Source organism: Erigeron canadensis, chromosome 1 (genome assembly GCF_010389155.1).
Source record: "Erigeron canadensis isolate Cc75 chromosome 1, C_canadensis_v1, whole genome shotgun sequence".
NCBI lineage: Eukaryota > Viridiplantae > Streptophyta > Magnoliopsida > Asterales > Asteraceae > Erigeron > Erigeron canadensis.
Genome location: NC_057761.1, coordinates 18,452,711 through 18,480,110, shown reverse-complemented (window position 1 = coordinate 18,480,110; position 27,400 = coordinate 18,452,711). Strand labels below are relative to the sequence as shown.

At 33.8% G+C, this 27,400-nt stretch overlaps 1 protein-coding gene and 1 pseudogene across 1 annotated transcript; both read left to right on the top strand.

Annotated features, from left to right (window-relative positions):
• Positions 1-488: 488 nt before the first annotated feature.
• Positions 489-7,163, top strand: LOC122579932 (annotated as a pseudogene).
• Positions 7,164-13,530: 6,367 nt separating this feature from the next.
• Positions 13,531-18,719, top strand: LOC122585067 (uncharacterized sugar kinase slr0537). The gene is made up of 5 exons (XM_043757165.1): positions 13,531-14,149; positions 15,105-15,367; positions 16,183-16,300; positions 16,937-17,145; positions 18,106-18,719. The coding sequence occupies exons 1-5, from the start codon at positions 13,787-13,789 to the stop codon at positions 18,557-18,559; spliced, it is 1,407 nt and encodes a 468-aa protein (XP_043613100.1). The 5' UTR covers positions 13,531-13,786; the 3' UTR covers positions 18,560-18,719.
• Positions 18,720-27,400: the final 8,681 nt, after the last annotated feature.

Here is a 27,400-nt window from a genome sequence, read left to right as displayed (position 1 = left end):
GCAAAAGTTGCCAAGTTGAGGTACCAAAAGTGTAACTTTTTATTATTGAAACTTTAAATCAATATTGAAATTTTAAGTTCAATATTAAATTTCAAAAAATAAATTTAGTATATAATATAAATATAGTTATAGATATTGATAAATATAATATATGATATAAAAATATAATATATGATATAAAAATTCGCTTGGCAGTTGACTCCAAAATTCAGTATCATATAGAAGATTTATGTATTATAAAAATGTCCCTAATTTCTAAAAAAACTTCATATAAAAAATAATGTAGCTAACTGCTAAGCCTTTAAAAATATTAAAATTAATATAAACATGTTCTCCGTTGGAATTGGGTGGGCAACATGTGGGTGGCTGGGGTTAAAATCGGAATTTCGCACACCACTTTGATATTCCCACAAACACCCATCAGTATCTTTCGGCACACAAATAAAACAACAGTCACTGACAGTGACTGCTGCCATTTCCCAAAAAAAGAAAAAAAGATGGCTGCTGGTGGTGGATACAGAGGTGAAGATTACCTGTTCAAATTGGTATTAATAGGTGATTCAGGTGTTGGCAAATCAAACCTTCTTTCAAGATTCACTAGAAATGAATTCAGTTTAGAAACTAAATCAACTATTGGTGTTGAGTTTGCTACCAGAAGTCTCACTGTTGATTCCAAAGTCATTAAAGCTTAGATTTGGGACACTGCTGGTCAAGAAAGGTCAACCCCACCTTTTTTACTTTCAATTTACTTTGTGTTTCTTTTATATTAATTGTACGTATTTCTATGATTTACTGAATTTGTCCTGTTAGGGTTTCTTTTAGATTAAGTTTTTGTTATGCTTTTTTTTAGGGTTTAACTCCTTGGAAAAGTATTAAAGTTTGCAAAGTACCTGCCCAACTTACAATCTTTCTATTGTGTGTATTCTAACTTCCAAATATAGATACAACTTTACCCAATACTGGCATAAGCATGGTGAATATGTGTGTGTTGAGTGCCCATGCATATATAGACAGTATTGAATTAATAGAAATACAGTTAAATAAAAATAGCAGGACATATTAAAAGATAGCCATAAAACTAATACAATACAAGCACGATAAATATTGATATTATATGTATTTGACAATACTTTTGCAGTCGTGGCAACTTGTTTAGATACCACGTGACACTTTATGTAGATGACAAAGTACTACAAAAAACATCTAATCATATTATGCAAAAAGTAGAATGCACACAATGGAAGCGTCGTTAGTTAGATAGATGGTACTATATACGTTGGACTAAAGTTAAATTGAATTTAAATACATTAGCACTTAACCTTTTTCTTGGTATATGTATTTTTGTATGATTATTTCTTACCTAAGTTTTTGAACTTTCTCAATTACAAAAATGGCAACGTCCTTGAATCTTGATGCATGTTTCATTTTTTATTTTATTTTTGTGTGTGTGTATATATAGATGGAGAAAATATATATTTGTGTCATCACCTAGAATAACAGTTCCTTTGATACAAAGTGAAGTACTTCCTTTTGGGTCATGGGGACACAAGGTTAGGACTCGTTCGGTGGGGTGGTAAGTGCGCTTTGGACATGGGGTGTATGTATGGTCTTGAAAGCTACATGTTATGTTTGGTGTGACGTTGTCCCTTTATATAGTGGCTGATCCAGGGTATCCGATTAGGTTATGCACCACCAAGATAGATTATTTGAACAAAGTTATGTATCCGTTTTGCTTTTATAACACAAAACATATCAAAAAAGTATTTGAGAGTTGTCCATACACAGCAAACCAATTACGTCTATGGATCAAAGATCCAAGGGAATGTGATGGAAAGGAATTTGAAATTTCCCATGTTAATCTATAATGGCAATGGATTATTTCAAATTTCTTTCCATCAGATTTCCTTAGAAGAATTTCTGAATCAAACAGACCCATACTTTGTTTCCGATGAAAGATTTTTCTTAGTGTGGTTTGGTGTTAAAAAGGGGACCATGGAGAAAGTGTTTAAAAAGAGGGCCAAAAATATATCTTTTTAAAGTAAAACCACTTACTATAAATAATGAATTGACCTGGCGAAATAATTGCATTTGTAGCTGATAATGGTTTATGATTGGAACATCATAGCATGAACTAGAATCATAAAGCTAAATGAGAGAAAGTCATAAACACATAAATTTGAAGCAAAAAGAAAATGAAAAGTAATTTGGATAATAATATCTTAATTAATGAATAAATTTGTTATAAGCTAAAGAAGATTATTCTGATAGTGTTTTCCTCTACCATTGTTGCTACAAAACACACCCAATAGCATGTGCTTTAATGTGGAATAAAAGTTGAATTCTTAAATGAAGTTACAAGCATGGAATTAATAATTTAAAACATTAAGGTGGTATTTGGTTGTAAATGGGATTGGTAATGGGTATGTCAATGGATATAGATTTGGAAGAATATAAAATTAAAAATATAATTTTACAATATCAAAGAAACATAGTGTATCACTTTCATATCCATTCCCTGGTCCAAAAATTCTCAAACCAAACACCTCTTAAAAAGATGAAGAGAACTACTTGATGACATTTCTAAACCAGATCAAAGGTTATGGCTTCCTCAAGGATTGGTGATATTATTCTAAAGGCTACGTGCCAAACACTTGCTCAGCTAAGAAGAAAGAAGCGATAAAAGTCATAAGCACCTCTGGATTGAGTTAAGGCTTTGTTAGAGTGTGTGAGCTCATGGCTTTGTAACAGAATTAGTTAGTTGATGAATAATATCTTTCTCACACACTAGTATACGAACTACTTAATCCATTTAATTTGCTTCAGTTTGTTTTCTTGACTCCTTGACTCTTGAGGATTCTGGTTAATTGACTTCATTTATTATATCCAATTCGCATTTCTGGAAGTTATCATTATCAGGTGGTTACTTGTGATTGACGTCTTCTTATAAACACAGGAAGTAGGTGTTACGATTCAAGTACAATTAACATATAAATAATCACGAGTACGCAGCGAAAAGAATCATATGTAATATAATCAATTAACAAAGTAAAGAATCGAATATATATCTTTTAGCTTTCCAATAATTAATTAATAATAAGATTATTATTATTTAGGGTTTAAAGTAAAACCCCTCTACGATTGCACACACAACACGTCGAACAATATCTGAAGATTGCTAGATCTTGAATCACCAAAAACCAAACTCTCAAAGCTTGTTTTAGTCTACTTCCGTCGAACAAGTGGAAGAACCGAAACCTTTGTTTCTATCAATCAACTAAAACCCCCACAATTAAATGCAAGGTGATTGTTAATTAATATATGTCTATGGTAGAACCAAAGTGAATATTAAGATTTCAATGTTTTGGTTTTGTTCGACCGAAAGAAAAACCTTAGATCATATATTAGAGGTATGTTTTTAGAGTTAATTATTAGGATATATATAATTATTAGTGTATATATATATAGTGTATAAATATATCCCTAATAACTTAACCTTCAAGCTAACATCCTTTTACTTGGACTAGGGTTTAATTAATAATTCATATTTATTAATTAATAAACAATTCTAATTAACATATCTAGTTAATAATGTCCAATTATCATTTCTCTCAATTTGGTGATTATAAATATGTAGATACAATATATACATATTACCGGATATCTAAGTGTATGACCCCGTAGGCTTAAACATTTTTCGGACATGCGTTTATTTAACGTGATCATATTCCAACACTAGCTTGTTGTCCTACTATTATATTTTTTTTTCTAGTTTGTTATTGTTAAAAAAATTCATATGGATCAACCTTATTTAGGATGTGTCTTGAATTTTGTTTTTTAAATGATGTGGGTTTTTGATGGTCTTAATAACTGCCCAACCTAGAGGGTGTTTTTCTCAAACTTCTGAAATAACCCTTTCTGTATGCATGTGTGATCATATTGTGTGCTTGGAATTCTTTTTCAATTCTTTTTTTAGTCAACAAGATTGATATAGATTCGGACAATGCAATTGACAATCTAAAATGTTTTGTCATTATTGTATGCATGTGGATTGCCTGAATTGTTTTTGTAGTTATGATTAACATACAGAACAAATTATTGTATTGCAGTCTGTAAAAGAATAGTTTGAACATTCTATACCTTAGGCAACCATTTGGAACAGACTGATGCTGCGTACATTCATGGTAACCATACCTTTGTAGGATTTTAGTAGTGTAGAAATTGGTATCATAGAGAGATGAATTGAATACTGTGTTTGTACAAATGATGTGAATCTTGTCTTGCTTTTTCATTCGTCTCCAAAAGTTTGAAAAGATATCCTGGGATGTATTCATTCAGCTCTAATTAACGGCTGGTAATGGAATGATGTTTTGTAGATTTCTCGGGATCTTTAGGGTATTCTAGACTAGGATATCTTGATACAGCCTAGTGTGAGAGCTTTAGATGTACTATGTAGGATACTAGGATGTCCGTATGGTAAGTGACTTTATGTCCTTTTAGGAGGATGTGTATTAAGAGAAAAGTGGACTTATATACTATAGAGGAACTGTGCACCATGTTAGATAACAATACAAAACCAGATAGATTGCTGTTATATTCGTACTAAGCAGCTATCTAGATAGAAGTGGGGCCAAATAAAGGGTAATGAACCCTAGAAACGTTGTACGGATCGCTGATTAGGCAAATTAAGCATATTCAATGGACAAGTTGGACATATGCTATTAACCAATATATGAAACTTACAAACCTCTATACACATTTCTGATCTTTGTAGCTTTGGTATTTAGAAACCCCTTGCTTGCTTTCAAATGGTAGCTAGGTAACCACACCATATCCCAAGTGATTATGGCATAATAGTGACAGGACAAGATACTAACCCTTTAAACAAATGATAGTAAGATAGATTATTCACATTTCCAAAAACTTTCCTCAACTGATGGGTGAGTTTGCATATTGGCATCCACAAAACATACACTCAAGCACAGACATAGGACATAATGTACTTATGACAGTTCGTCTTGTGATCAATGTTGTGCATAATTTGAAGTTTGCTATGAAGATAAATGAGTTTTCATTGAGTAAGTTTGCTACAATGATACACGTGTATATAGACATGGAGATGAAACCCTATCAGGCCCCATTAATCCATTATATGATTGTTGGTGTCGGGGTTCCTCAGAGAATTAACATGCACAATGGTAGCAATACAATACTTCAAAAGAAGTTTTTAAAATCGCTCAACTAAGGATCCCGATGCATACATTTATGTGGATTAACATGATTGAAGTATAGCCCAAAAAAAAGTTTCTTCTAAGAAATGGTGGAACAATTCAAACTACAAGAAGTAAGAAAATAAAGAGTTCGCAATCATGCTATCCATGCATGACAATGTAGAGTTTCCCATTTATATACCACACCAGTCCTGTTTTGTGTAGACTTTTAAAGTTCTTAGTATTTAGAGTCATGATAGCAAATGTAGAATCTTCTGTGGATCGGTTCTTTCATGGAGCGGTGGAGCTTCATACATAAAAGGGCGTCCTTTTTTGTAACCTATTCACGAAATTGGAAAAATTGGAAGACTAAGAAAACATAAAAGATATGACTGAAAAATATATCTTATCTTCTCCTGTGTGTTCGCATATCTAGTATTCCAATTACAGGCTTTTAGTGCAGTTTTATTCATGCTAACGTTACACAGAGCATAGGAAATAAGCTTATGATGATAAGTTAAAGTAATACTTGTATGTTTCTTGTTTAGTTTCACACAAAATCTTTTATACAATAAACATAGATTGTCAAGAATATACATGAAGCCTGTTTTGATCAACTTAATTGTCATGCTTTCTTATGAGTATGTGAATACGCTTACTAGGCCACTCCAGTGAATTCAAATAGATCCCTTATGTGATTATTTGTGCATGATTGACATCTATACACATGACATGAAGCCCTTTATTTTCTAGTTATTATATACTGCATGTTTTTGTTAGTAATGTGGCATTTCATATGGCATTTTCATGTCTCCAAATTAAACCCCAAGGGATGACTAAGTTGGTTTTCAACCTGGATCCTTTCACTGAAATAATGTCCAAAGTTAGAAACTCTCCAAATGCGATCATTTCTTGCGTGTTTGTGCCAATTCCCCTTTAGAAATAGCTTTTGGTGCGCAAAGTTTATATGTAGGTGGACACAGACCCCTATGGATTTAGCCGGCCAAAGATATCAGTAAAATGGGTATATGATAGAGGTGGCACGTACACCCAAATTTGGATAAACAGGTCAATCTGGCTTAGATTTTAGCTATTTTGTGTAAAAGTAAAATAAAATAAGGGTCTAATAGTCAAGTGGGTTAAATGCATCAAGTGTCACACTGTCACCTGAAATGTATTCATAATGCATTTATTTAGTCTCCTAAATTCATCTATTTCATGAAGTGAATTACCATTGTAGCTATAGTTATTCTTTTTAATTTTTTATTATATTTGGGACAACAGAATCAAAGAAAGAAACCCAAGAAAGTATTTGTGAGCTGGCTGACTGACCCATACTAATTACTATAAGCAAATCATTTTTAACCCAATACACAACTTGCTCACCCAGCCTGTTTTGTCGCATTTAAAATCAGACCTGTGTTACCTTCATTGCTTGCTTAATTCTGCTCTCTTTTTTCTCCAATTTAAATTCATCATTTTTGGTTGGGACTTAGGAAAATAAATAATTGCAAGTTTCACGTCTATTTTTACGGGTATCGTGCAATCACAAGTGCATACTACAGGGGAGCTGTTGGTGCTCTACTTGTATATGATGTAACTCGCCATGCCACTTTTGAAAGTATCAATAGGTGGTTGAGAGACCACACCGACCCAAACATTGTGGTCATGCTAATCTGAAACAAATCAGACCTCCGTCACCTACTCGCTGTTTCAACTGAAGACGGAAAATCATTGGCTGAAGCTGAATCCCTCTTCTTCATGGAGACTTCTGCATTGGAAGCAACTAATGTTGAAAATGCTTTTAGTGAAGTGATCACTCAAATATACAAGATCGTGAGCAAGAAAGCGGTTGAAGCTAGTGATGAGGGTGCTTTTGTGTCTGTTCCTTCAAAAGGAGCAACGATTGATGTTAAGGAAGAATCCTCGGGGACAAAAAGTTTCGGGTGTTGCTAAACTTAGGTGTCGATTTGTATAATTTAGAACTCTGAATTGTCATGAGAATGCAGATAAGGAGTGTTTTCATGGAAAATGTTGAAGAGGTGCAAGGGGTGACATTATAGGAATGAATTGGTATAATTGTTAGAATAGGAAATATATTGCACTTCATTATTTCTTGTTTCTTTTGATTATCCATTGAATCATTTTTCACAATTCACACAATAGCAGAGCCTAAACTGGAGGAACTTTTGAAGAAATGAGCGAGAAATTATCATTTTTAGTCTTGATATTGTTAACAATTGGGTTTTTTTATTCTTCACGCAAATATGTTGTATCTTTTGATACAACCTGTTCGAGCTGGTTAATCTTCTAATGGAAACAAATGAAAACGATACGAAGACTTGTTCCAATTCTTTGTTCTCATTCAAACAAAGAATTCCAATATGAATACCAAGACAGAAGACATGGATATAAAGAGGGTTAAAGGAAAATTAATTTGGGTCACATTATCATCAATAGAGATGATCTATCAAATTTACTATTTACCATTATTATAAATTAAATCTCCTACAATATTTTTTCATTTTTCAAATATCACAACATGGTCTAGACTAGGTTGTTTTAACCAGACCCACACTAAATAAGCCCCCACCCAATACCTAGGAAGAAAAACCCCTTATTAATTCGTCCAAAGACACGACAATTAATAGGGGTAGACCTTGACACTCATGACTGGAACTCGAGTCTTCCTGAATCCAAACCTTCATCAGAAGACTTTCCCTTTGCCATTGAGCTATTAACCCAATGACAAACTTTGTGGATATCTATAGATCTACAACATTTATTAGCCATCTACAACATTGCATGTTATGTCCAATTGTAAACTATGTAGTAAAATACGTATATTTGTTGTAGATGATTTATCAATTACCTTTGTTATATCATGGAGCAGAGTTTACTTCTATTGATCGTCGTTCATTCGGGCGGATCAGTAGGGATTTTTTCCCCATCGGGTACTTGAAATAGACAAATATATTTCGAGAGAGCTCTCTAGCGTGGACCCGGTTAAGACGACATGCGCTAGACCTCCCGCTGTCGAATTGTGACACGAAGTTTCAAGCAAAATTTACCTATGAAAAAAAATTATGAGAAATGTTAGGTTACCAAACAATATACAAACAAATATTTAATCAATCAAGTCATTCTTTTCTTTTTCTATCTTTTTTAATTGGTTCACATAATATGTCACATATATTTGTAACCATTTGTTTGTAAATTGTAACTATATTACAATTAATATTATATTATTTCTAATAATGGTAATTTTTGTAAATAGTTATTATTAATAGTTCACATTTATTGTAGAACTGTTTTCTAATATAACTGCGGATTGAACATTTCTTTCTCTTAAAATTTTGAATGGAGATACACTTCAAATGTATGTGTAAAATTCACGGGGGCTTGGTGATGACTTGGTCTTTCGAGCACATGTGACGTGGTTAAGCTCTAGTAGCACCTTGGGTTATGTCTGCATAGATTTAGGTTTTCAGGTTAGGCCGAGTTTTGAAACTTAGGTTATGCATGCATTAACCAATATAAAATGGTTTTTCACTTTATTAATCTAACACATAAAATTGCAAACCTATAATAAAACTGGTTTTTGTATGTATCAATCCACACAAAATGGTTTTTCATTTTGTCCGTTTAACACATAAAATTGCCAAATTACTAGTATAAAACTGGTTTATGTATGCATCAATATAGTATAATATTTTGCCCATAAAAAAATGTAGTATGATATGTCGACGGTACAAAATAAAATTCAAAAATAAGCAAAATTAAAAACTTTATAAAAGAAAATTCTGAAAGGAATAAAATCTAAATATCCAAAAAAAAAAATTTCATTTCAAATTAAACTTTTAAGGGATATTTACTATATTGGAACTTGCATTTCATCAAAAGAAAAAAAAAATAGTTTATGTTTGAATTTTAAGTCTTGTAATAATAAAGATTTGTTGATAGCAAGATTCTAAATATTTAGTTCTATTATAGAAGGATGAAATGGTTATAGTAATCTCAAACCAGTGAAAGTAAATACGGCAAAAGAAACTTGATTGGACACATTTTTTAATTAATTTGTTTTAAATAAACTAGTCATATGTCCGCGTGATGTGACGATGTAATAATGATGACAGTGACGGGTGATGGCGGCGGTAGTGGCTAAGTAGTTAAGGACCAAAATTTCGATATTTCGGTCAAGGACTATATTAAATATCAGTTATTCAGTGGTATTTCGGTAATCTTAATATTATGAAAAATATTATATATAATTATATATATACCAAAAAGATTGCAATTGTACACACAAATTGTAACATCTTGAACTTTTTAATTAATGGTTGACTTGGGTCGTTAAGTGAACACCACGAGTCTGTTAAGTCTCTAGGAGATTCAATATATATGTGTGATTAATGTGCTTTATGTGTAAGGTTTAAAGCCTTACTGATTCATGTGTTAATGTGTTTAAGATGATTAAAGGTGTTTAAAGTGTTAGTAAGTATTCTCATTAAGTCATTTAAGCTTTAAGTGTTAAGTTGTAAAGTTAAAGGGCCAAAGTGTGAGGTTATGAAAGTTGTTCCAACTGAATTAGGGGTAACTAGGAGTTAATCAAAACATAATTCAGTTCTACTATCCTCCTCTCCAAGCCCTAGGCCGCCCCTCCCTTCCCTTGATCAATTCTTGCATGCTTGGTGATTTGAAGAGGTTTTGATCCATAGTTTGCATCCATCTTGTAATCTACAGGTATTTGAGGTATTGTTACATTGATTTCATGTCCTTTCAATCCATTGATTCATTTCATAACAGATCTAGGTCTTAAGAGGGTTGATTGGAGTCAAAATTGAGAGTTTTAATCGATTCGGTAACATAAAACGTTTGTTATTGTGATGCAAATTAAGTAGGGATTAATCAATGGTTTCATTGCATCATTATGGTCTTAAAATGATGAATTTTGAAGTACAAAAGTCGTTCATAAGGTTTGGGATCGTTTGGGGTGTGTTTGGTTGAGTTTTGGAGGTTAAACAATGAGTTTTGTGCAGAATCGGGGCCAGTTGCGGCACAACCAGAAAATAGTGACATTTAGTTGCGACGCAATAGCAACAAAATTTTCAAATAGCCATAACTTTTGAACTGTAACTCCGTTTTTGACAAATAAGTTATCCACAAAATCGTGAGAGAGTCTACTTTCTAATGGTAATGTTTTTAAAAGATGATGATGATGTCAAGTTTCCAGGTTAATTTAGTGAGTGAATGTCAAGTTCCGTCGAGTTATGTAAGCCTTAAGTATTAAATGAACCTCCGATGCATGAAGCATTGTCATGAGTCATGTTTATAGGTATTTAGACTTGATTCATGACCATAAGTGAGTGGGTACTTATTAGCTCAGTATGTCGTTTAATGATTATAGGTAGTCAGGAATACTTGCAAAGCTCGGTAACTTACGTTATCATTTTCTACGCTTCTACGAGGTAAGATACACTACTTTGACACGCCGAGGGTTCAACAAAAATATAGTTTTTATATAATAAATTCCCTAAAAGATATCTTGTTTGTTTATGGGTATTCGGGATTATATGGGAGGTGATATGGGCTATGTAGATGTATATCGATGCCTGAAATGCTACCCCAATGATATGAGATGATATGTTCTTAGATGAGAGGCTATGAACTATTGTGAAATGATTGAAATGTTATGAAATACGATATGTGATGAACCGTGTTATGCAATGAAAGATGATATGTAATTATATATGAAATGTAATAACATATAATGTGTAACAATATGAGATATATGATAATCTACGTGATGTGACCATGCATGATATGTAATGATGCTTAATATGTATATGTGCATGTGTAAATGTGAAATATGATGATTACATGGCTTGTACATCTAGTTCACTAGACTTTGTAAGTTGTCATGACACGTGCACGTTTAAGGGCCCAAACGTTAATGAGATGTGATGTGATGTGATATGTGATTAATGTTCAGGTAATGTGAACACCTAAATTTTATGTGATGCAGATGCTCGAGCTATTTACAGAGATGAAAGTGTTAAGCTTAACGAGGTACAATGTGAAGAGTAATACGGGAGGTCTTACCAACCCCACTTGTCTTGAACATACGGATTACTTCGGGATTGGCTTGCCATTCCTTAACGACATTGATGTACAGCCGTAAGGTTTGTCCTATCTAGTCGGGTGTGACTTATGTCACACTTATAAAGATGTTTATGATATATGTGATGAGTGAATTATGTCACGCCTAAAGTAAGTGACTTATGTCACGCTATACAATGATGCTTATATGTTATATGTGAAGTAAAAGATGACTAGGCACATCTAGGGTGATTCAACCTATTTTGATGATGTTTGATGCGATGATATGTTATGGATGATGTGATGCTTTGATGTGATATGTGCCTTAACGATTTAATATGACCTTCATATAATGTTTTAGATGGACAAAAGCTTTATAAATTAAGTGTTATCTTACTTAGCTAATTCGTTAGCTAACACTTGTTACATGAAATGTGTTGCTCAGGTTTACCAAGCTTGAGCTAGATGATGATTAAAGTGTGAGGCATGAGTAGATTGCATTTGAAGATGACTTTAGTTTACCTATAGTGGCTGCTCATTCTAGACATTTGTTTTATGCTAAAATGTTTATGTCTTGAATTGATATTGTAATCGGTTGTTTAATTTTGGGCAACCAATGGGTTTCCAATTGAACTTATTTTGATGATATTGCTAGTACCACCATTTAATAAATGAACCAAACAGATTTTGTTGGCTTGGACTTTTAAAGTTGTTTCCGCTATCTCTTAACTCCGTTAGGGGAAAGTTTTTGGAAATCCATATTTTTAAACGACGGGTGTTACACAAATAGCAATTATATTAAGTTAATACTCGATCTAAATATCAAAGTCAAGCTTAAAAGTGTCAATATATGATAAATTAGTATTAATACTTGAAAATTTTAGTGTTATGTTGTTTGTTAGTTTGGACAAAAATAATTTAATAAAAAAAAAAATCTAAAAAACTGGTATACCAGCCACCGAAATACCACCGAAATTTGGACAACCGATTTCGGTGAGATTTCGGTTAATTTCACCGAAAATCTCGATACCGAAATTTTAGACAAAAATCTATACCGGTATACCAATGGAGGGCCGAAAACCAAAAAACCACCGGTATACCATCGAAATTGACTACATAAGGTAGTGGGTGGTTATTACTGTATTAGTGGATAATGTAGTTATTCATAACTTTAGGTTGGATGTGTAAATAAAGTTTTAAGTAGATTTTTTTTTTGAAAAGTGAATTTCGTTTGAAACTTCGTGTCGTGATTCGACAACAGGAGGTCTAAGATACGTTGTTTTAACCGGGTCCACTCTAAAGAGCTCTCTCGAAGTATAAATGACTATTTCAAATACCCGATAGAGGAAAAAACCCGCTACTAATTCGCACAAAGTTACAAGAATTAATAGTGGTAAATTCTGACCCTTCAGACTTGAAATACGATATATCCAAGCTAAACCTTCATAGAAGGATTTCTTATGCTCACCCGAAGACTTGAACACAAAACCTTATAAATAGGGCATTGACTTTAAATCATTAATCTAATGTTGAATGACAAGTTCCCTCAGACTTTAAATGGGATATATCCAAGGCAAACCGTTATAGAGGGACCTTCTAATGTTCACTCGAAGACTTGAATGACAAGTTTTAAGTAAATATTATAAGTATTTAAAATGGAAATGTATAAAATAATAATCAAAAAAAAAAAGTTCGAGGGTTGTTATATTTTTAACTAAAAAAATGGAAGAAGCAAATTTATATGGAAAATGCTAAAGGAAGTCCTTAGGGTTTCAATTAAGGTGCATGAAAAGGCTGTATCTTTCCATATTAAATGTCGGCCCCCTGAATTTATGTTAAGTGTACAACTAATTAATGCATCTTAACGAAGCCTTTAGGACTTTGTTTAGCAAAACCCAATTTATATGGATAGATGCATATAATATTAGGAAAATGATGGATCCTCCTAAAAATTAGTCTAAAAATTCTCTTAAATCCTTATGAATGTGACAAGTGGATTTCATTTGATCTATTTTCTAATCTCTCCTGAATTTTCACATGACACTATCCAATTAATTAAAAAGATGATTTTTAGGTTAATAAATTGGAAGATTAATGGTCCCCATCATGTTAATATTAGATTTGCTTCAAAATGTAGAAAAAGACAAGATTGATTGCGTTTTTAGGCAATTTGCAAGTGAGTAGAAAAGAGATGGGAAGGGAAATCGAAAGATAGAGAAGGATACACATAATAAGAATATCCAGTGTGTGGGTTTTATCCACACGGTTGGTTGTGTGCTATTTTTAACAACATATCACTCTGCCTTGCTTCTTTTCCAGTAGTATCTGCCGGCTGGATTAATAAACATTGCTATTACCATTTCTCTTTCTATATTGTATCAGTAGGGTATTATTCTTGTGAGAGATTAAAGATAATCATAATTAACAATTAATAGTAATAATCTGCTGCTGGGTTAATTTTTTGGAAATCATTGCGAGATATGGCTGCTGCTATCAGACCTTCTCCTCCTTTATCCAATCATTATCATCATATTCCCACTTTTTCCTCTATCACTCCCACTGTTTTTAATCTTCATTTTTTTAAAAATAGTAAGAAGAATTTGAGACATGTTTTCAATTACCAAATTCCTTCAAATTATACTACTAAGTCATTTCTTATAAGGAACTTATCTTCTAATAATAATAATTCTACCCTTCAACAAGATGACGAGGACGATGACGAAGACGATGAAGAAGTTATTATAATGGATAAGGCTGATAAAGATAAGGCTAATGAAGCCACTGCTGCAGGATATGATGATTTACCTGACCGCTGGGATGTTCTAGGCCTTGGCCAAGCCATGGTACCATTTCTTTCTCTCTCCCTCCTTTTTGATTCTAGCTGGTATAAATTAAGCAGTATTATGTGCTGAATGAACAATGTGTAAAGAAACATATCAAAAGTCAACAACTTGATTGATAAATCGTTATATATGTGACTTTATTTTAGTTAAGTCATTCGGTATAAATTTAGTATAATACAAACATGCCCATGACTTACTGTATTAAGACGTTTATACTTATTAATTATAACTTATTAGAATCACAAGGTATCATTTTTTTAATGCTTCTAGTTATATGTTACTAGTAATTTTATGTTCCTTTGTGTTCACTGTTAACATGTGTTCGTTCATCAACATAAACAAATGCGCATGAACAAACTAAATCTCTTGATGAATGAACATGAACACAACCATGTGTTTAACTATCCGTCTATTGATAGCCCTAGATATGCTGTTTGAAATTTATTAATTTAAGGAAAAATAATTGCCATATAAGGTAATATTAGTACCAGTTTTTGTCAATTTGGTTTAGATGTTATATTTCACACCCGACAAAGATCATGAAATGTAATATCTCACATCTAGGAAACATGGGCACACTCACACAAAAAGAAAGATTTTCTATATTCCATATTGTTAGTTTTCATTTTCATGTTCCTTTTCTTTACCACTGAACTTTATGGCCTCCTAAATGTGCAAAAATGGATTTTATAAACCTTTTTGGGACTGGAAATATAAATTCACAAAACTTGACTTTTTGTTGCCATATAAGGTAATTTTCCCTTTAATTAAATAATAATCAGAACCACTTGATTCAAAATACCTTCGTTGTTGTTGTAGAGGGTGTTTCGATGTTACTGCTTGCTCTGCAACTTCTGATTATTTTGTAAGGTTGAGTTCAATCGCATGTTTCTTGTAACTTTATAGCCTAAGCATGTATATTCATTCAGAAGTTTGGTTCTTGTTTCTCTGATAGGTTGACTTTTCGGGCATAGTGAATGATGACTTTTTAATGAGGTTAGGACTAGAAAAGGGTACAAGAAAGGTTGTAAATCATGAAGAGAGGGGTAGAGTTCTGCAAGCAATGGATGGATGTAGCTACAAGGCTGCTGCTGGAGGTTCCTTGTCTAATACCCTAGTCGCATTGGCTAGGCTTGGTGGTCACCAAATGGGTGGCCCTGCCTTGAATGTTGCTCTAGCTGGTAGCATTGGCAGTGATCCTTTAGGTGGCTTCTACAGGTACACCCTCGGTCCTCCTTGGCCTTTCATAACTAGTCTTCTCTCTTTGTTACATTTAGTTATTTATCCATATCCTAGTTAATGATTACATGAAATTTTGGATGTTAGACAAAAGTCATTATTAGTCTAGTTCTTACGAAGCGACCGGAAACTTATGTTTTTTTTTTTTTTCAACTGCTTTCTCATTTTATTAATCCTCAAAAAAAAAAAGAAAAAAATATTACACCTCATGAATGAAAAGACTTGGACAATTCCAAGTTTTACAATATATACACCAAACCTACACTACAACCTATCAATATGTTCAGATCTATACAAGCATTCCATGTACATTACATCTAAAAACACCATCTTATCCGCCACTCTGCTAGAAATTCTATCTCCTCTTTAACTCCCTATAAGCATTACTTTCCTTAAACTTCAAGCTCACTATTCTGCTTTTGATAATATCCACAATCTGTTTTTGCAACTTCACTTTAGTTACCTGCATTTTAGTAAAGAACCTGGCATTTCTTTCCCTCCATATCTCATACACACAAGCTGCCAAGCATAATTTTTGAACTACACTCTTTATAGTATTGTCATTCTTCTTCTTGCAGAACCACTCCTTAACATCCTGCCACTTTGTGGGGGCCATTTGTTCCTCCATAAGCTCTTTCATTTCCTTCCATATATATTCAGAGTAATCACAACCAAAGAAAAGATGCCCCAATGAATCATTCTGCTTTCCACATAAAGTACATATAGCAATTTGCAGGATTCCACTTCATCATTTTATCATTCCACTTTCACTTATGTTATTGTGTGTTTTATAGAACTAAACTTCGACGGGCCAATGTGAGTTTTCTTTCTGCACCGGTGAAGGATGGGACAACAGGGACAGTTATAGTTCTGACAACCTCGGATGCTCAACGTACAATGCTTGCATATCAGGTAACTTTATATTCCCCATTAACATGTGCAGTGAATTCCTTGTATAGTTGCATTTCATTTTGCTCAATTTCTTTTGTTACAAGGATCTTCTATTAACATTAAAATTTTTCATATGTATATTTTGGCAAGGGGTGGGTGATAGGATATGGTCAACATCTATTCTCCTTTGTTCTATGTGATATCTATATAAAAATTGCACATATAGGAACATACTAATATTCAGAATATTTTCTAGGCAAATTATTTTCATACATGATGTGTTCTAAGTTTCATATCAAGTGTGGGATTTGGTTACTGATAAACGTAAACTAGGTTTTGGTATTTGTTATTTGATTATAAACTTCTAATATAAGCCCTTAAATGCTGATCTTCAAAGTATGGTTTTCTAAAGTATTGCTTGACTAAAAGTACACCCCTTTTTATGTGCAATTCGGCCAATTCCATTACAACAAAGTGTGTTGTTTTTTTTTTTTTTTTTTTTTTTCGAGCTAATAGTCACTGCTTATTAATTTATTATATTATATATCTCTTTCCTTACAAGCATGAACTTCACATATTTTATTATGAACACTTGAGTACATGTTCAGTTAGTCTTGAATAATCCAATTTCTGATATGTTTCATTTATATGAGGCAGGGTACATCTTCTTATATTAAGTATGACTCGAGTATGGAGAGCATCATTTCCAAGACAAATATTCTGGTTGTTGAAGGATATTTGTTCGAATTTCCTGATACGATCAAGACAATTAAGAAAATTTGTCAAGTTGCTCGTGATAGTGGTGCTTTAGTTGCTGTTACAGCCTCAGATGTGACGTGCATAGAAAGACATTATGATGATTTTTGGTATGTTAACAATTAGTTTCTTTAGCTCATGACCAGTAGACGTGTCAAAATGGATGGGTCGGGTATTGGGCTAATATGAGTGGGTTAGCTTATGGGTTTAGGACTTCAGGTTGAGTTTGGATTAAAATGGGATGGGCTGGGTTATATAGGCCTAGTCTCTACTTTTTAAAATTTGTTAATAATTTATGTATTAAAAAGATATAATATGTTGATAACCATACTATTAATATAAGAATAAAATTTCTATTCTGTATAGATGTTTTAAGCATTATATTAGACCCATTTGACCCTGTTAACCCTTTTGACCCATTATCAACATGTTTACAAACTTTTCCTGTTTAATCTGTTGAAGATAAAATACGACCCAATCATGGGTCTGATGTTCAGCAAACTTGCCACTTATACTACAATGCTACTTGTTCTTTAAGTTTTCAATACGCCAGTGCTATCAGATGCTTCCAAGAAAAAACTTATTAGTATGATCTACCAACAAATGCATTTTGTGTGACTCGACTTAAGGGATGTTTGGATATCTCTCCCTGATTATGTATCCTAGTAACCAAACAAAACACCCATTTATCTGTTTTCGCCATATATAAGTGAACACAGCCACATAAAACTCATAATATTGTTTGCGAAAGTGATTCTAGGCTTCCAGCAATATATAATCTTAATTTTCAGGTCTGTAATATTTGACACAAACAGTTATTATTTTGCACTTATTTTTTAACCCAAAGTTACCACTGGTAAAATCACCAGATATTGAGAAACTCGTAAAGAGTTGATGGAACAAAGTTATCTTTAACTTAAACTATATCTTCATTTTAGTGTGCCATTATTATAACAGTAACACACATCTAAACACCCCCTTTGTAAAAATTTGCGATTATATGGGAATGTCAGCTACAGATTATCCAACCAGTTTATCCTTATTAATGTTCTCCTCGTATCTTTGCCCAGGGAAATCATGGAGAACTATGCAGATATTGTGTTTGCAAATAGTGATGAAGCCAGAGCTTTTTGTCATTTCTCTGCAGAGGAAAGTCCTGTTTCATCCACACAATATCTAAGTCATTTTGTTCCACTAGTTTCCGTCACAGACGGGCCAAGAGGGTCATACATTGGGGTAAAGGGAGAGGCGTTATATATTCCTCCTTCACCTTGCATGCCGGTGGACACTTGTGGGGCCGGGGATGCTTATGCTTCTGGAATATTGTACGGATTGTTGAGGGGTGCATCAGATTTAAAGGGAATGGGCACATTGGCAGCCCGGGTTGCAGCTACAGTGGTGGCGCAGCAGGGAACACGGCTTAGGGTTCAAGATGCTGCTAGATTGGCCGAGTCATTTGCATATAATGTTGAGAGCCAGTCACTTCAGGCAGATGTTGGTTCAGACCAGATTTCTAGTTTGTAGTTCATTGTTGATAGATTGTATGTAGTTCTTTCTATTTGTTTTAATTGATTGACATATTGAATTCAACTAGCTTGCAAGGACATCTATTGCGCAAGGATGTTGATTGTACATAAGAGAGTTAAATTTCGAAGAATGGCCAGTGGTAGACAGTTTAATGACATTCGGAATCCAGTTAACGTCTATCTTTGTCTCTATTGTGTGGAGCTAGTCGTGTACAAAAAAAACCGAAACCGAACCCGGTCAACACTCGGGTTTGGATATAACCGGGTCGGTTTCTATATAATCCGATGGGTTCTAACCGGTGATGGATACTAGCTGTTATAACTGGGTTGGACCCGGTTACTCCCTAACCGGTTAGAGAACCCGGGTTCCAACCCGGTGTGGTACCCGATATCAAGCAAAAAGGGGGGCTGGGAAGGCAGTAGCTAAATATGAACGTTGGAGGGCTATAGAGCCGTTTTTTTACCCTTTTTTGTTTTTTTTACCTTTATGCTATCCTAACACTATTAGATATACATACATTCATTTTGGTTGGTTTACAATAATCAGAAGTGTTACAAAAACTCCAAAATCATGACAAAACACTAAAATCACTCACTCAAAACTCACTTTAACATGGCAACACCAAGTTCTTCAAATCACCAACCACAACCACATAAAAATGTCGTTCGAGTGTTAACTACGGATCAAGCACAAGATGTTTAAAAGCAAATGAAAATAATGTTATTTAAAAAGGTTTTTAAAGAGTTGTTAAAATGTTATTTTGCTAAACATGGTGGTAATGTTGGTTCAAGTTCGTCTTCATCATCTTATTTTACACCTTCTCGAAGCTCAACCCAATGACTAACTTTTTAAATGAGTTAAGAAGTGAAAACACTAAAAAGGCTAGGGGTGAAGGCGATGAATTTAGTGGGGAATATAAGAGAAATACCCAAACCGATTTTTTGGTCACCATGGGAGGCGATGAGTTTAATTCTTTTTATATATAGGCTTGATGAGAATCTCAATTTCCCGTTCTAGCCACCATGGCCCGAGACTTACTAAGTGCCCAAGCTTCCACGGTAGCTTCAGAATCCGCTTTTTCTCTTAGTAGTAGGGTACTTACTATACGAAGAACAAGACTCACGCCGGCATCATTGGAGATTTGCATTTGCTTAAAGGATCATTTTGATGTGACAGAACGTATACAAGACACTTCATATTTTGAAGGTCAACTAGACATTAGCAAGAACTACAGATGTTAACCCTTTGGAGAAATGTCTACACAATGTTAACCAATGTCTCTAGCCCTTTGGAGAAATAAACAGACATACAATTTTGGTTATGTTCAATTTAAAAGTGTCTCTAATCCTTTAGAGAAATGTCTACACAATGTTAATCTGTGGAGTAGTTTTTGTTATAAAATTGGCTCATTTTGATCATAATTACCAACCACTCAACTAAGCGGCAAGATCAACAACCCACCTTCAGCAAGCAGATGTCTATTGAACGCCAACTAGTTATTATTTTCATTAAAAGAAACCTTTAACGCTTTTTAATATAGGGAGGTCGTATATGGTTTCTTTTTCAGGCTGTCAAATGCAAATTCGTTCTCAAAGTGATAAGAGTTCAAGATAAACATGGCTTCTACGCTTCTCATGTCTACCCCTTCTCACTTTGTTGGTCGATCAAGTTTAGGAGAAGTTACCGATTTTGCAACTTCTAATGATGTCTAAGACACTGTTCGTGTGTCCACTCCAATTTAAGCATATATGTTTGTGTGTATATGATATTGATACTTTTTACTAGAAAATCTTTTATATTATTTCTAATTTATGTTTATTGAGTCGAGGACAATAATTATTAGATAATAATTAGGGATAACGGCAAAAAATAGAAAGCACCTTTCGACCAATTCACGAAAATAGCAGTGACCTTTAAAAGTTTTTCTTTTTAGAAATGAACTTTCATTTATTCCCGAAAATAGTAACATTTGACACGTGTACATGATGACTTGGACATTTTTTAATTACGTGACATTTTTTGATGACATGGCATACGTTATAACTACAGAAAATAGAAAGGACCTTTCGACCAATTTACGGAAATAGAAGTAACCTTTAAAAGTTTTACTTTCTAGTAATAAACTCATTTATTGTCAGATTACTCCAACACCGACGACAGCGGTGGTGGAGGTGGAGGTGGTTTCTTCTCGATTTCTTCAATTAATTTTAGAAGTCGTCGGCGGTCTGTTCAAGTTCGAGCTAACCTCTGGACCTGCGCTATCTGGATCTATGTCATCTGTCGATGAACTATTCTTAAACGGTCCAAATCCGGCCTATATGGAACTCTTGTCTCACCTTGAACATCCACAGGATCTCCCTCCGGTTAAAACGACGATGTTTTGGCATCTAATTTCAAAGATTTTTAATCTCGAGATAGACGAAGTAGAGCTAGATCTATGTCTCTTTTAAGATCTTCATACTCAGCTTTTCACCTTTTCAATGCTTGAAGTAGGAAGAGACTCAACGGAAATCTATAAAATCAAAATTTAGCTTCAGGAGAAAATGACAAGAAGAAATACGTTGCTAGAACCGAAACTGAAATAGAGTCATGTCATTTTTTGTGGGAAATGACGCGACTGATAAAAAGTAACCAATTCACGAAACTCCAGAAAAGTGACCAATTCACGAAATTCCAAAAAATAGAAATTAAAAAATGTCACCTAATCGAAAAATATCCATGTCATCACGTACACGTGTCAAATGTTACTATTTTCGGGAATAAATGGAAGTTCATTTCTAAAAAGAAAAACTTTTAAAGGTCACTGCTATTTTCATGAATTGGTCGAAAGATACTTTCTATTTTCTGCAGTTATCCCTAATAATTACGTGAGCTTCTAGCCTATTTACATGTCTAAAGGTCTACTAGTGGTAAAATTTGGTCGCTTTTAGGATCGAAGCGGTGGCTGAAGCCCCATATGTATTTGTAACGTCTCAATCCAAATGAAAGCGTAATTATTGAAAACCAAAACTTTCGACTTTGTACTTTGAAAAATACGGCCATTTTTCGCGAAAAATCAAAATGTTGCAATTCAAGCAAAGACACTTGTAGTATTCTTAAAATGATGTAAATAGACTACTATATAAGTTTCAGGATCCAAACAGGTCAAACGAAGGCTCGGGAAAAAAACAAGGTTCGAGGTCAGTGGAGCACGGCCTTTGCACAAGGCAAGAGCCGTGCTCTGTGACACAGAGGTCGCGCTCTCTGTTGTACACCAAAAATACTCTTTTTGACGTTTTTCAGCATTTCGACTCAAAATCAAACTTTTCCTTATCATTCTCTGATACAAGTAAATCATAAACACATTACTTATCATTACAAAAGGTTTTAAATGTTCAAGAGTAAGTTCTATAACTTTACGGGTCAACCACCCATTTGGTCAAACTTCCTAAATTAACCAAGTTTACCAAAGTGACAAGTTACCGAAAGGACTTGTATCAAGAGCCAAGATGTACAAAGGGATTATCTACCCACAATGCCAACCTTCCAAGACTTCCAAATCTTCCGCAACTTCACTCGATCGGTTCTTTATTCTTGCTACTACTACCAACTCCTATAAACGAGTTAAACACTAAAATGTAAGCTACGCTTAGTGAATGCATACACATATAATCATAATCATGCCCTTTTTAACATTGTGCATCAAACACCACATAAAGTCTAGCAAGCTAGCCATTTCATACATATCAAACAACATACATTCATTTTCAACATGGCCATGGACAAAGTGGCTAGTAGGAATTTACCCACCTACTAGCTCTTACATACAATATGACTAGTAGGAATTTACCCACCTACTAGTTCTCACAATCAATCAATTAATGGGTCATAGGAATTTACCCACCTATGACCTCTAATAACAAGAATATGATTATATGCATATACACTCACCTCAAACTTGGCTACTTGGCTATTGACACTACAAGGCTACAAGTTCAACAATTTATTCTTCACCACCTATATACAAATCAACACATAAACATTCTATGAGTTCTATAAACTCAACTTCCTTCCAAGCATCTACTTGCATTCATCCATTTTAACATTGTGGTGTTTGGCTACTCAAAACCTCTTTCAACAAATTCCAATTTTTCTCATAATAAAACTTTATTTCATGATTACTAGCCAAACACCACCAAATATGAATTTCTTACTATGGGGAAATTTCCATTATCAACAAACCCCTTTAAATCAAACTAACAAATTCTCAATCAAATATATTAGGGTTCTACTTGAAATTCTCAATTAACAAAAATCCCCAATTTTTGTAGCCAAGAACCCAAATTTTAAAATCAAGAACCCTAAAGTTTGAAATTAAATAATTTAGGGAAACTTTACCTCAAAAGACAACAACACAATTGAAATTTCCAAATTTTCTTCCTTTCTTTCTTGATAATTTCGACCTCACTAATCACCACTAGCTCTCATTTTGCTTATTATTTGATTGAATTGGTTAATTTGATCTAGGAGGGTGAAATTGCATGAAATCCCTTGATGAATTAGAAGGAAGTGGAAGATTGTAGAGGATTTGAGAGGAAGGAGATAATGAAATTGTGATTCATCAACACAAAGTGGCTGGACACTCTACCCATTTGCCACGTTCCATCTTTATTTTTGTGGGTTTAATACCCGCTAGCCATTAAAGTTTCAACTAAATTAACCCCTCATCTCAAAACAAAATACTAGGAAATTAATTTAGGTTGTGTTTGAAAACAACTGAATGGAATGATTCAGCACCAAATGCTGAATCGGTCAGCATTCCATCCGTTTGTTAAGTTGTGCTGAACACTGAACGACGCTGAATGAAGGGGAAAAAATTTCTGAACTGTTCCACCTCCAAACCCTCTCTTAACCATTCCTTATCAAACTTTTCCTCTATTACCCTCCCTTCTAACACCAGTATTTTCGATTTTTTCTTTACACCTTCCATCCGCTACTTCCATGTTCACCAAGGTATTTTTCTCTAATCTCTTTTCCTTTTATTTCTTTTTTTTTAATTACTTTCATTCACTCTTTTCTTCTTATTTATTTTCTATACTAATTTCATCCATTTTTTTTTATTATTATCGAAATACTCGTAGGTAATAGCCGACTATGACACTTGATCCATTTGTTCTTTTGAGTGAAGGTATGGTACACAAATTCAATATTTCTTATTTATTATTTTTGTCATATACGAATTTTGTTTATTATTTCTATTATTATTATTGTCAGATTCAATACTTTTGACTAATTGTTGATATTTGTGACATGTTTTTTTTAATGAATAAGTAGGCTGTTAGACCATTCGGAGTAGCCCGTTCCCACCAAAAAAATCCGTGCGGAACGCCCCATTTCAGCCCCGAGGGGCGTTTCAAAAGGTGAAAAAACGTGCCCCTTCCGATTCCGAACGCGTCCGGGCGTTTGGCTTGTAGGGGCATTGAGCCGTTGCATTCCTTGAAGTTTGCATTAAAATTTTGTTTTTTTTTTTCACTCTATATATATACATACACATACACATATCAATATACATACACACACATATCTATCTATTTTTCTTTCAAAAAAATTACATACACATACATTCTCCTAAAAAATCACCATATGGATTCCGATGACTCCATCCAATCTTCAGCGTATATACGATGTTCATGAACAAGTTGTTGGTTTTCCCGGTATGATCGGTAGTATAGATTGTATGCATTGGCCATGGGAGATGTGTCCGGTGGCGTGGCGAGGTACTTACACAAGCGGGCATGTGGGTAGACCATCTTTGATCCTTCAGGCTATAGCATCAAACAATCTATGGATTTGGAATGCGTACTTTGGACAGCAAGGTTCTCACAACGATATCAATGTGTTTGAATCATCGCCAATTCTTGAAGAAATTGTAAACGGATTGGCACCCACTGGTTAGTGTTTTATTCTATTGTTTTAACTTCTAAATGTTTTTTTCTAAATGTTTTATTCGCAGCTTCGTTTTGGGCAAACGGAAACTTTTACGAGAAGGGATACTATTTGGGCGACGGCATCTATCCCGAATATGCTACATTTGTGAAGACCTTTTCCGACCCGATCGATGAAAAAAGAAGACATTTTAAGAAGAAACAAGAGTCGGCACGAAAGGATATTGAGCGGGCTTTTGGTGTGCTTAAAAAACGATGGAAGGTGCTAAAACATCCGGCACTATATTGGGACAAAAGAAATATCCATGATGTTTGTTATGCTTGTATCATTTTACATAACATGATCCTGGAGGACGAAAACAAGGCCGTATGCCAGGACTACAATGCCCAAGAACCGAGTCTCAATCCAGATTATTGGAGCCGCATAACTCCAATGGAAGTTCGTATCCAAAATCTGCATGCCGTAAAAAACCGTGAAACCCACAACATGCTAACGGCAGATTTGGTTGACCATCTTTGGGCGAACACACCACATGACTTCGAGCCTACAGCCGATCCCTTCGCCGATCTTCGAGAGTATGTTAGCACCGAAGACGACAACTCCGATTAGTTTTATTTCGAGTTTTTATGTATTGTTTTTTAGTGTGTTTTTTTTTTAATAAAAAGTAGTTTGTTTTTTTATTTAATAAAAAGTATGTTTTTAATAAAAAGTAGTATGTTTTATTTAATTTATTTATAAATAAAAAAAAAATGGGAATGCCTCTAAAGGGCATTCCTCCACCCCAAGGGAATGGGGGGAATGCCCCTTATGATTGGTGAGTGCCACGTGTCGCGTTTTGAATGGTAGAGGGGCATTCCATGGATGGTCCATTCCTATTAGTCTTAGTATTATAATTTGTTTAATGAGATAAAATTTTTTTTTTTTCTTCTTGTCTATTTAGTAGAATGTTTGTTACAGAGCAGTTCAAAAGAACTTATATTCACACCTCATTTTCCATTATTTGCTTAGAAACATATTTGCTTAGGAAATCTATTTGTTTCATGGTTATTAGGATCTATCTCTTGAGAATAAATTGCTAGAGTATATTGGTTCCATGATTTCTAGCATCTATTTCCTGGTTATTTAAGAATATATATATATATATGTATGGATCATGTTGGAGAATCTTTGAAACATTTTGACCAAAGTTTTGGCTATACCAGGAATCGTTTTCGCTATACCATTTCCTAAAATTGTTTTGCTTTTTGGTGAGAGTGTCGATTTTAGGATACTTTGATTGGTATTGAAATTGGAGAGTTAGTTGTGCAAGTTGGATTAGGAATGCTGGAAGTAAGTTTGGACAGTTAGGTTGATTACAAAGAAGCTTTGTTGCTGAAGGCGATCATGCGATTTGATGTCTTTTGTTTCCTATTTAATTTGCTGAACCACTTCCTTTTGTTATCTAATGTGATGGATATACAATATGTTTTTGGTCTTTTTATCTAATTCAGTAGCATCAGAATTGCATCAGGATTGTGAGTCATGCATATGTTTGGTTTAATCATTTATTTGTGGTCTTTTTGTTTAGTTCATGGTATTCATACATTTTTTTCTGTATGAATTCTTGGATTTTTGTGCATAACAAAACAAATTGTGTTGCTTCTGTGAATTCTTAATGCCATCCTCCTCCTTATTTAATACACTTTCAAAACACAAATTGTATACTAGTAATTAATGGTTGGTATATGCTAGAATGTATTTTTAATTTGTTTTCTTATCTAATGCCATCCTTTTGTATTATATTATGTTCAAGGTCACATGGATATGGAAGATAAAATGGTGTTTACGATGATTGTTTGTTGGTTTTAGTTGACAAATGTTTCGTCGAGAATTGGAAGAATAAGAGATAACACATCGGCATTGAGTGAACTTAGTGATTTCTTATTTTGCGGTGCATAACTCTATAAGGAAAAAATAAACTTTTTGAGGAATGTGACGCGAGTACCATCTTTGCTAGAGAAGAACAACGTTGGGGTGCCGAGGAAAAAGACATGCATGGAGTTGAAGGAGGTCATCTAGGCAATGAGCGTATGGCCAATCTACGTGATCAAATTTCTAATCAACTATAAGTGCTTCAAATTAATGTTTGATGAATTCAACGGATATTAATGTAAAAGGATATTAATTAGGAGAATATTATGAGTATGATTTATAATATTATGTTTTTAAATGTTTTTTGTGCGCAATATATATGTAAATATCAAAAAAGAACACATGTACCAAACTTATTCCAATCACCAATATACAGAAGGTTAAAATGGTAATTTTTTATCATTCAGGTTACTTGTTCAGAACAGGTTTCAAACATAACTTTTCATTCAGAATTAAATTCATTCAGAACTTTTGAAACATTCAGATCCTGAAATCATTCAGCACTAAATCATTCTTTGTTATCAAACAGAGCCTTAATGTCAAAACTACAAAAAAGGTTAATTTTCTATTACCTTAAAATATTGAGGTGTTACAGTATTTCATCATTGAGCAAGACTTCAGAATCATATTTCATCACAAGTCAAACACCTCTACCACTTCAAAGTCTCATAGTTAAAACTTGATAGAAATCATGTATCCTTGAACTTCATGTAATCATGTATCGTTGTTTATGTGAAAAAAAAAAAAACAAAATGCAAAAGTGATAATGTATTCTTTTACGACATTTGAGTCCCAATATTATGGTGTGGTAGCAATGTCGGCTTCATCATATATATGGATGAGGCATGGATTTAAGGCCCCCAAAATACAAAGGCCTCCAATTTTTATATTTTAAGTTTAATGTTTTAAAATTTAAACTTTTGAATTAGATGTTATTATTATACAAGGATAATAAGAGTGCAAAAAATATAAATAAGGAAAAAGTATAACTCATGGCTCATG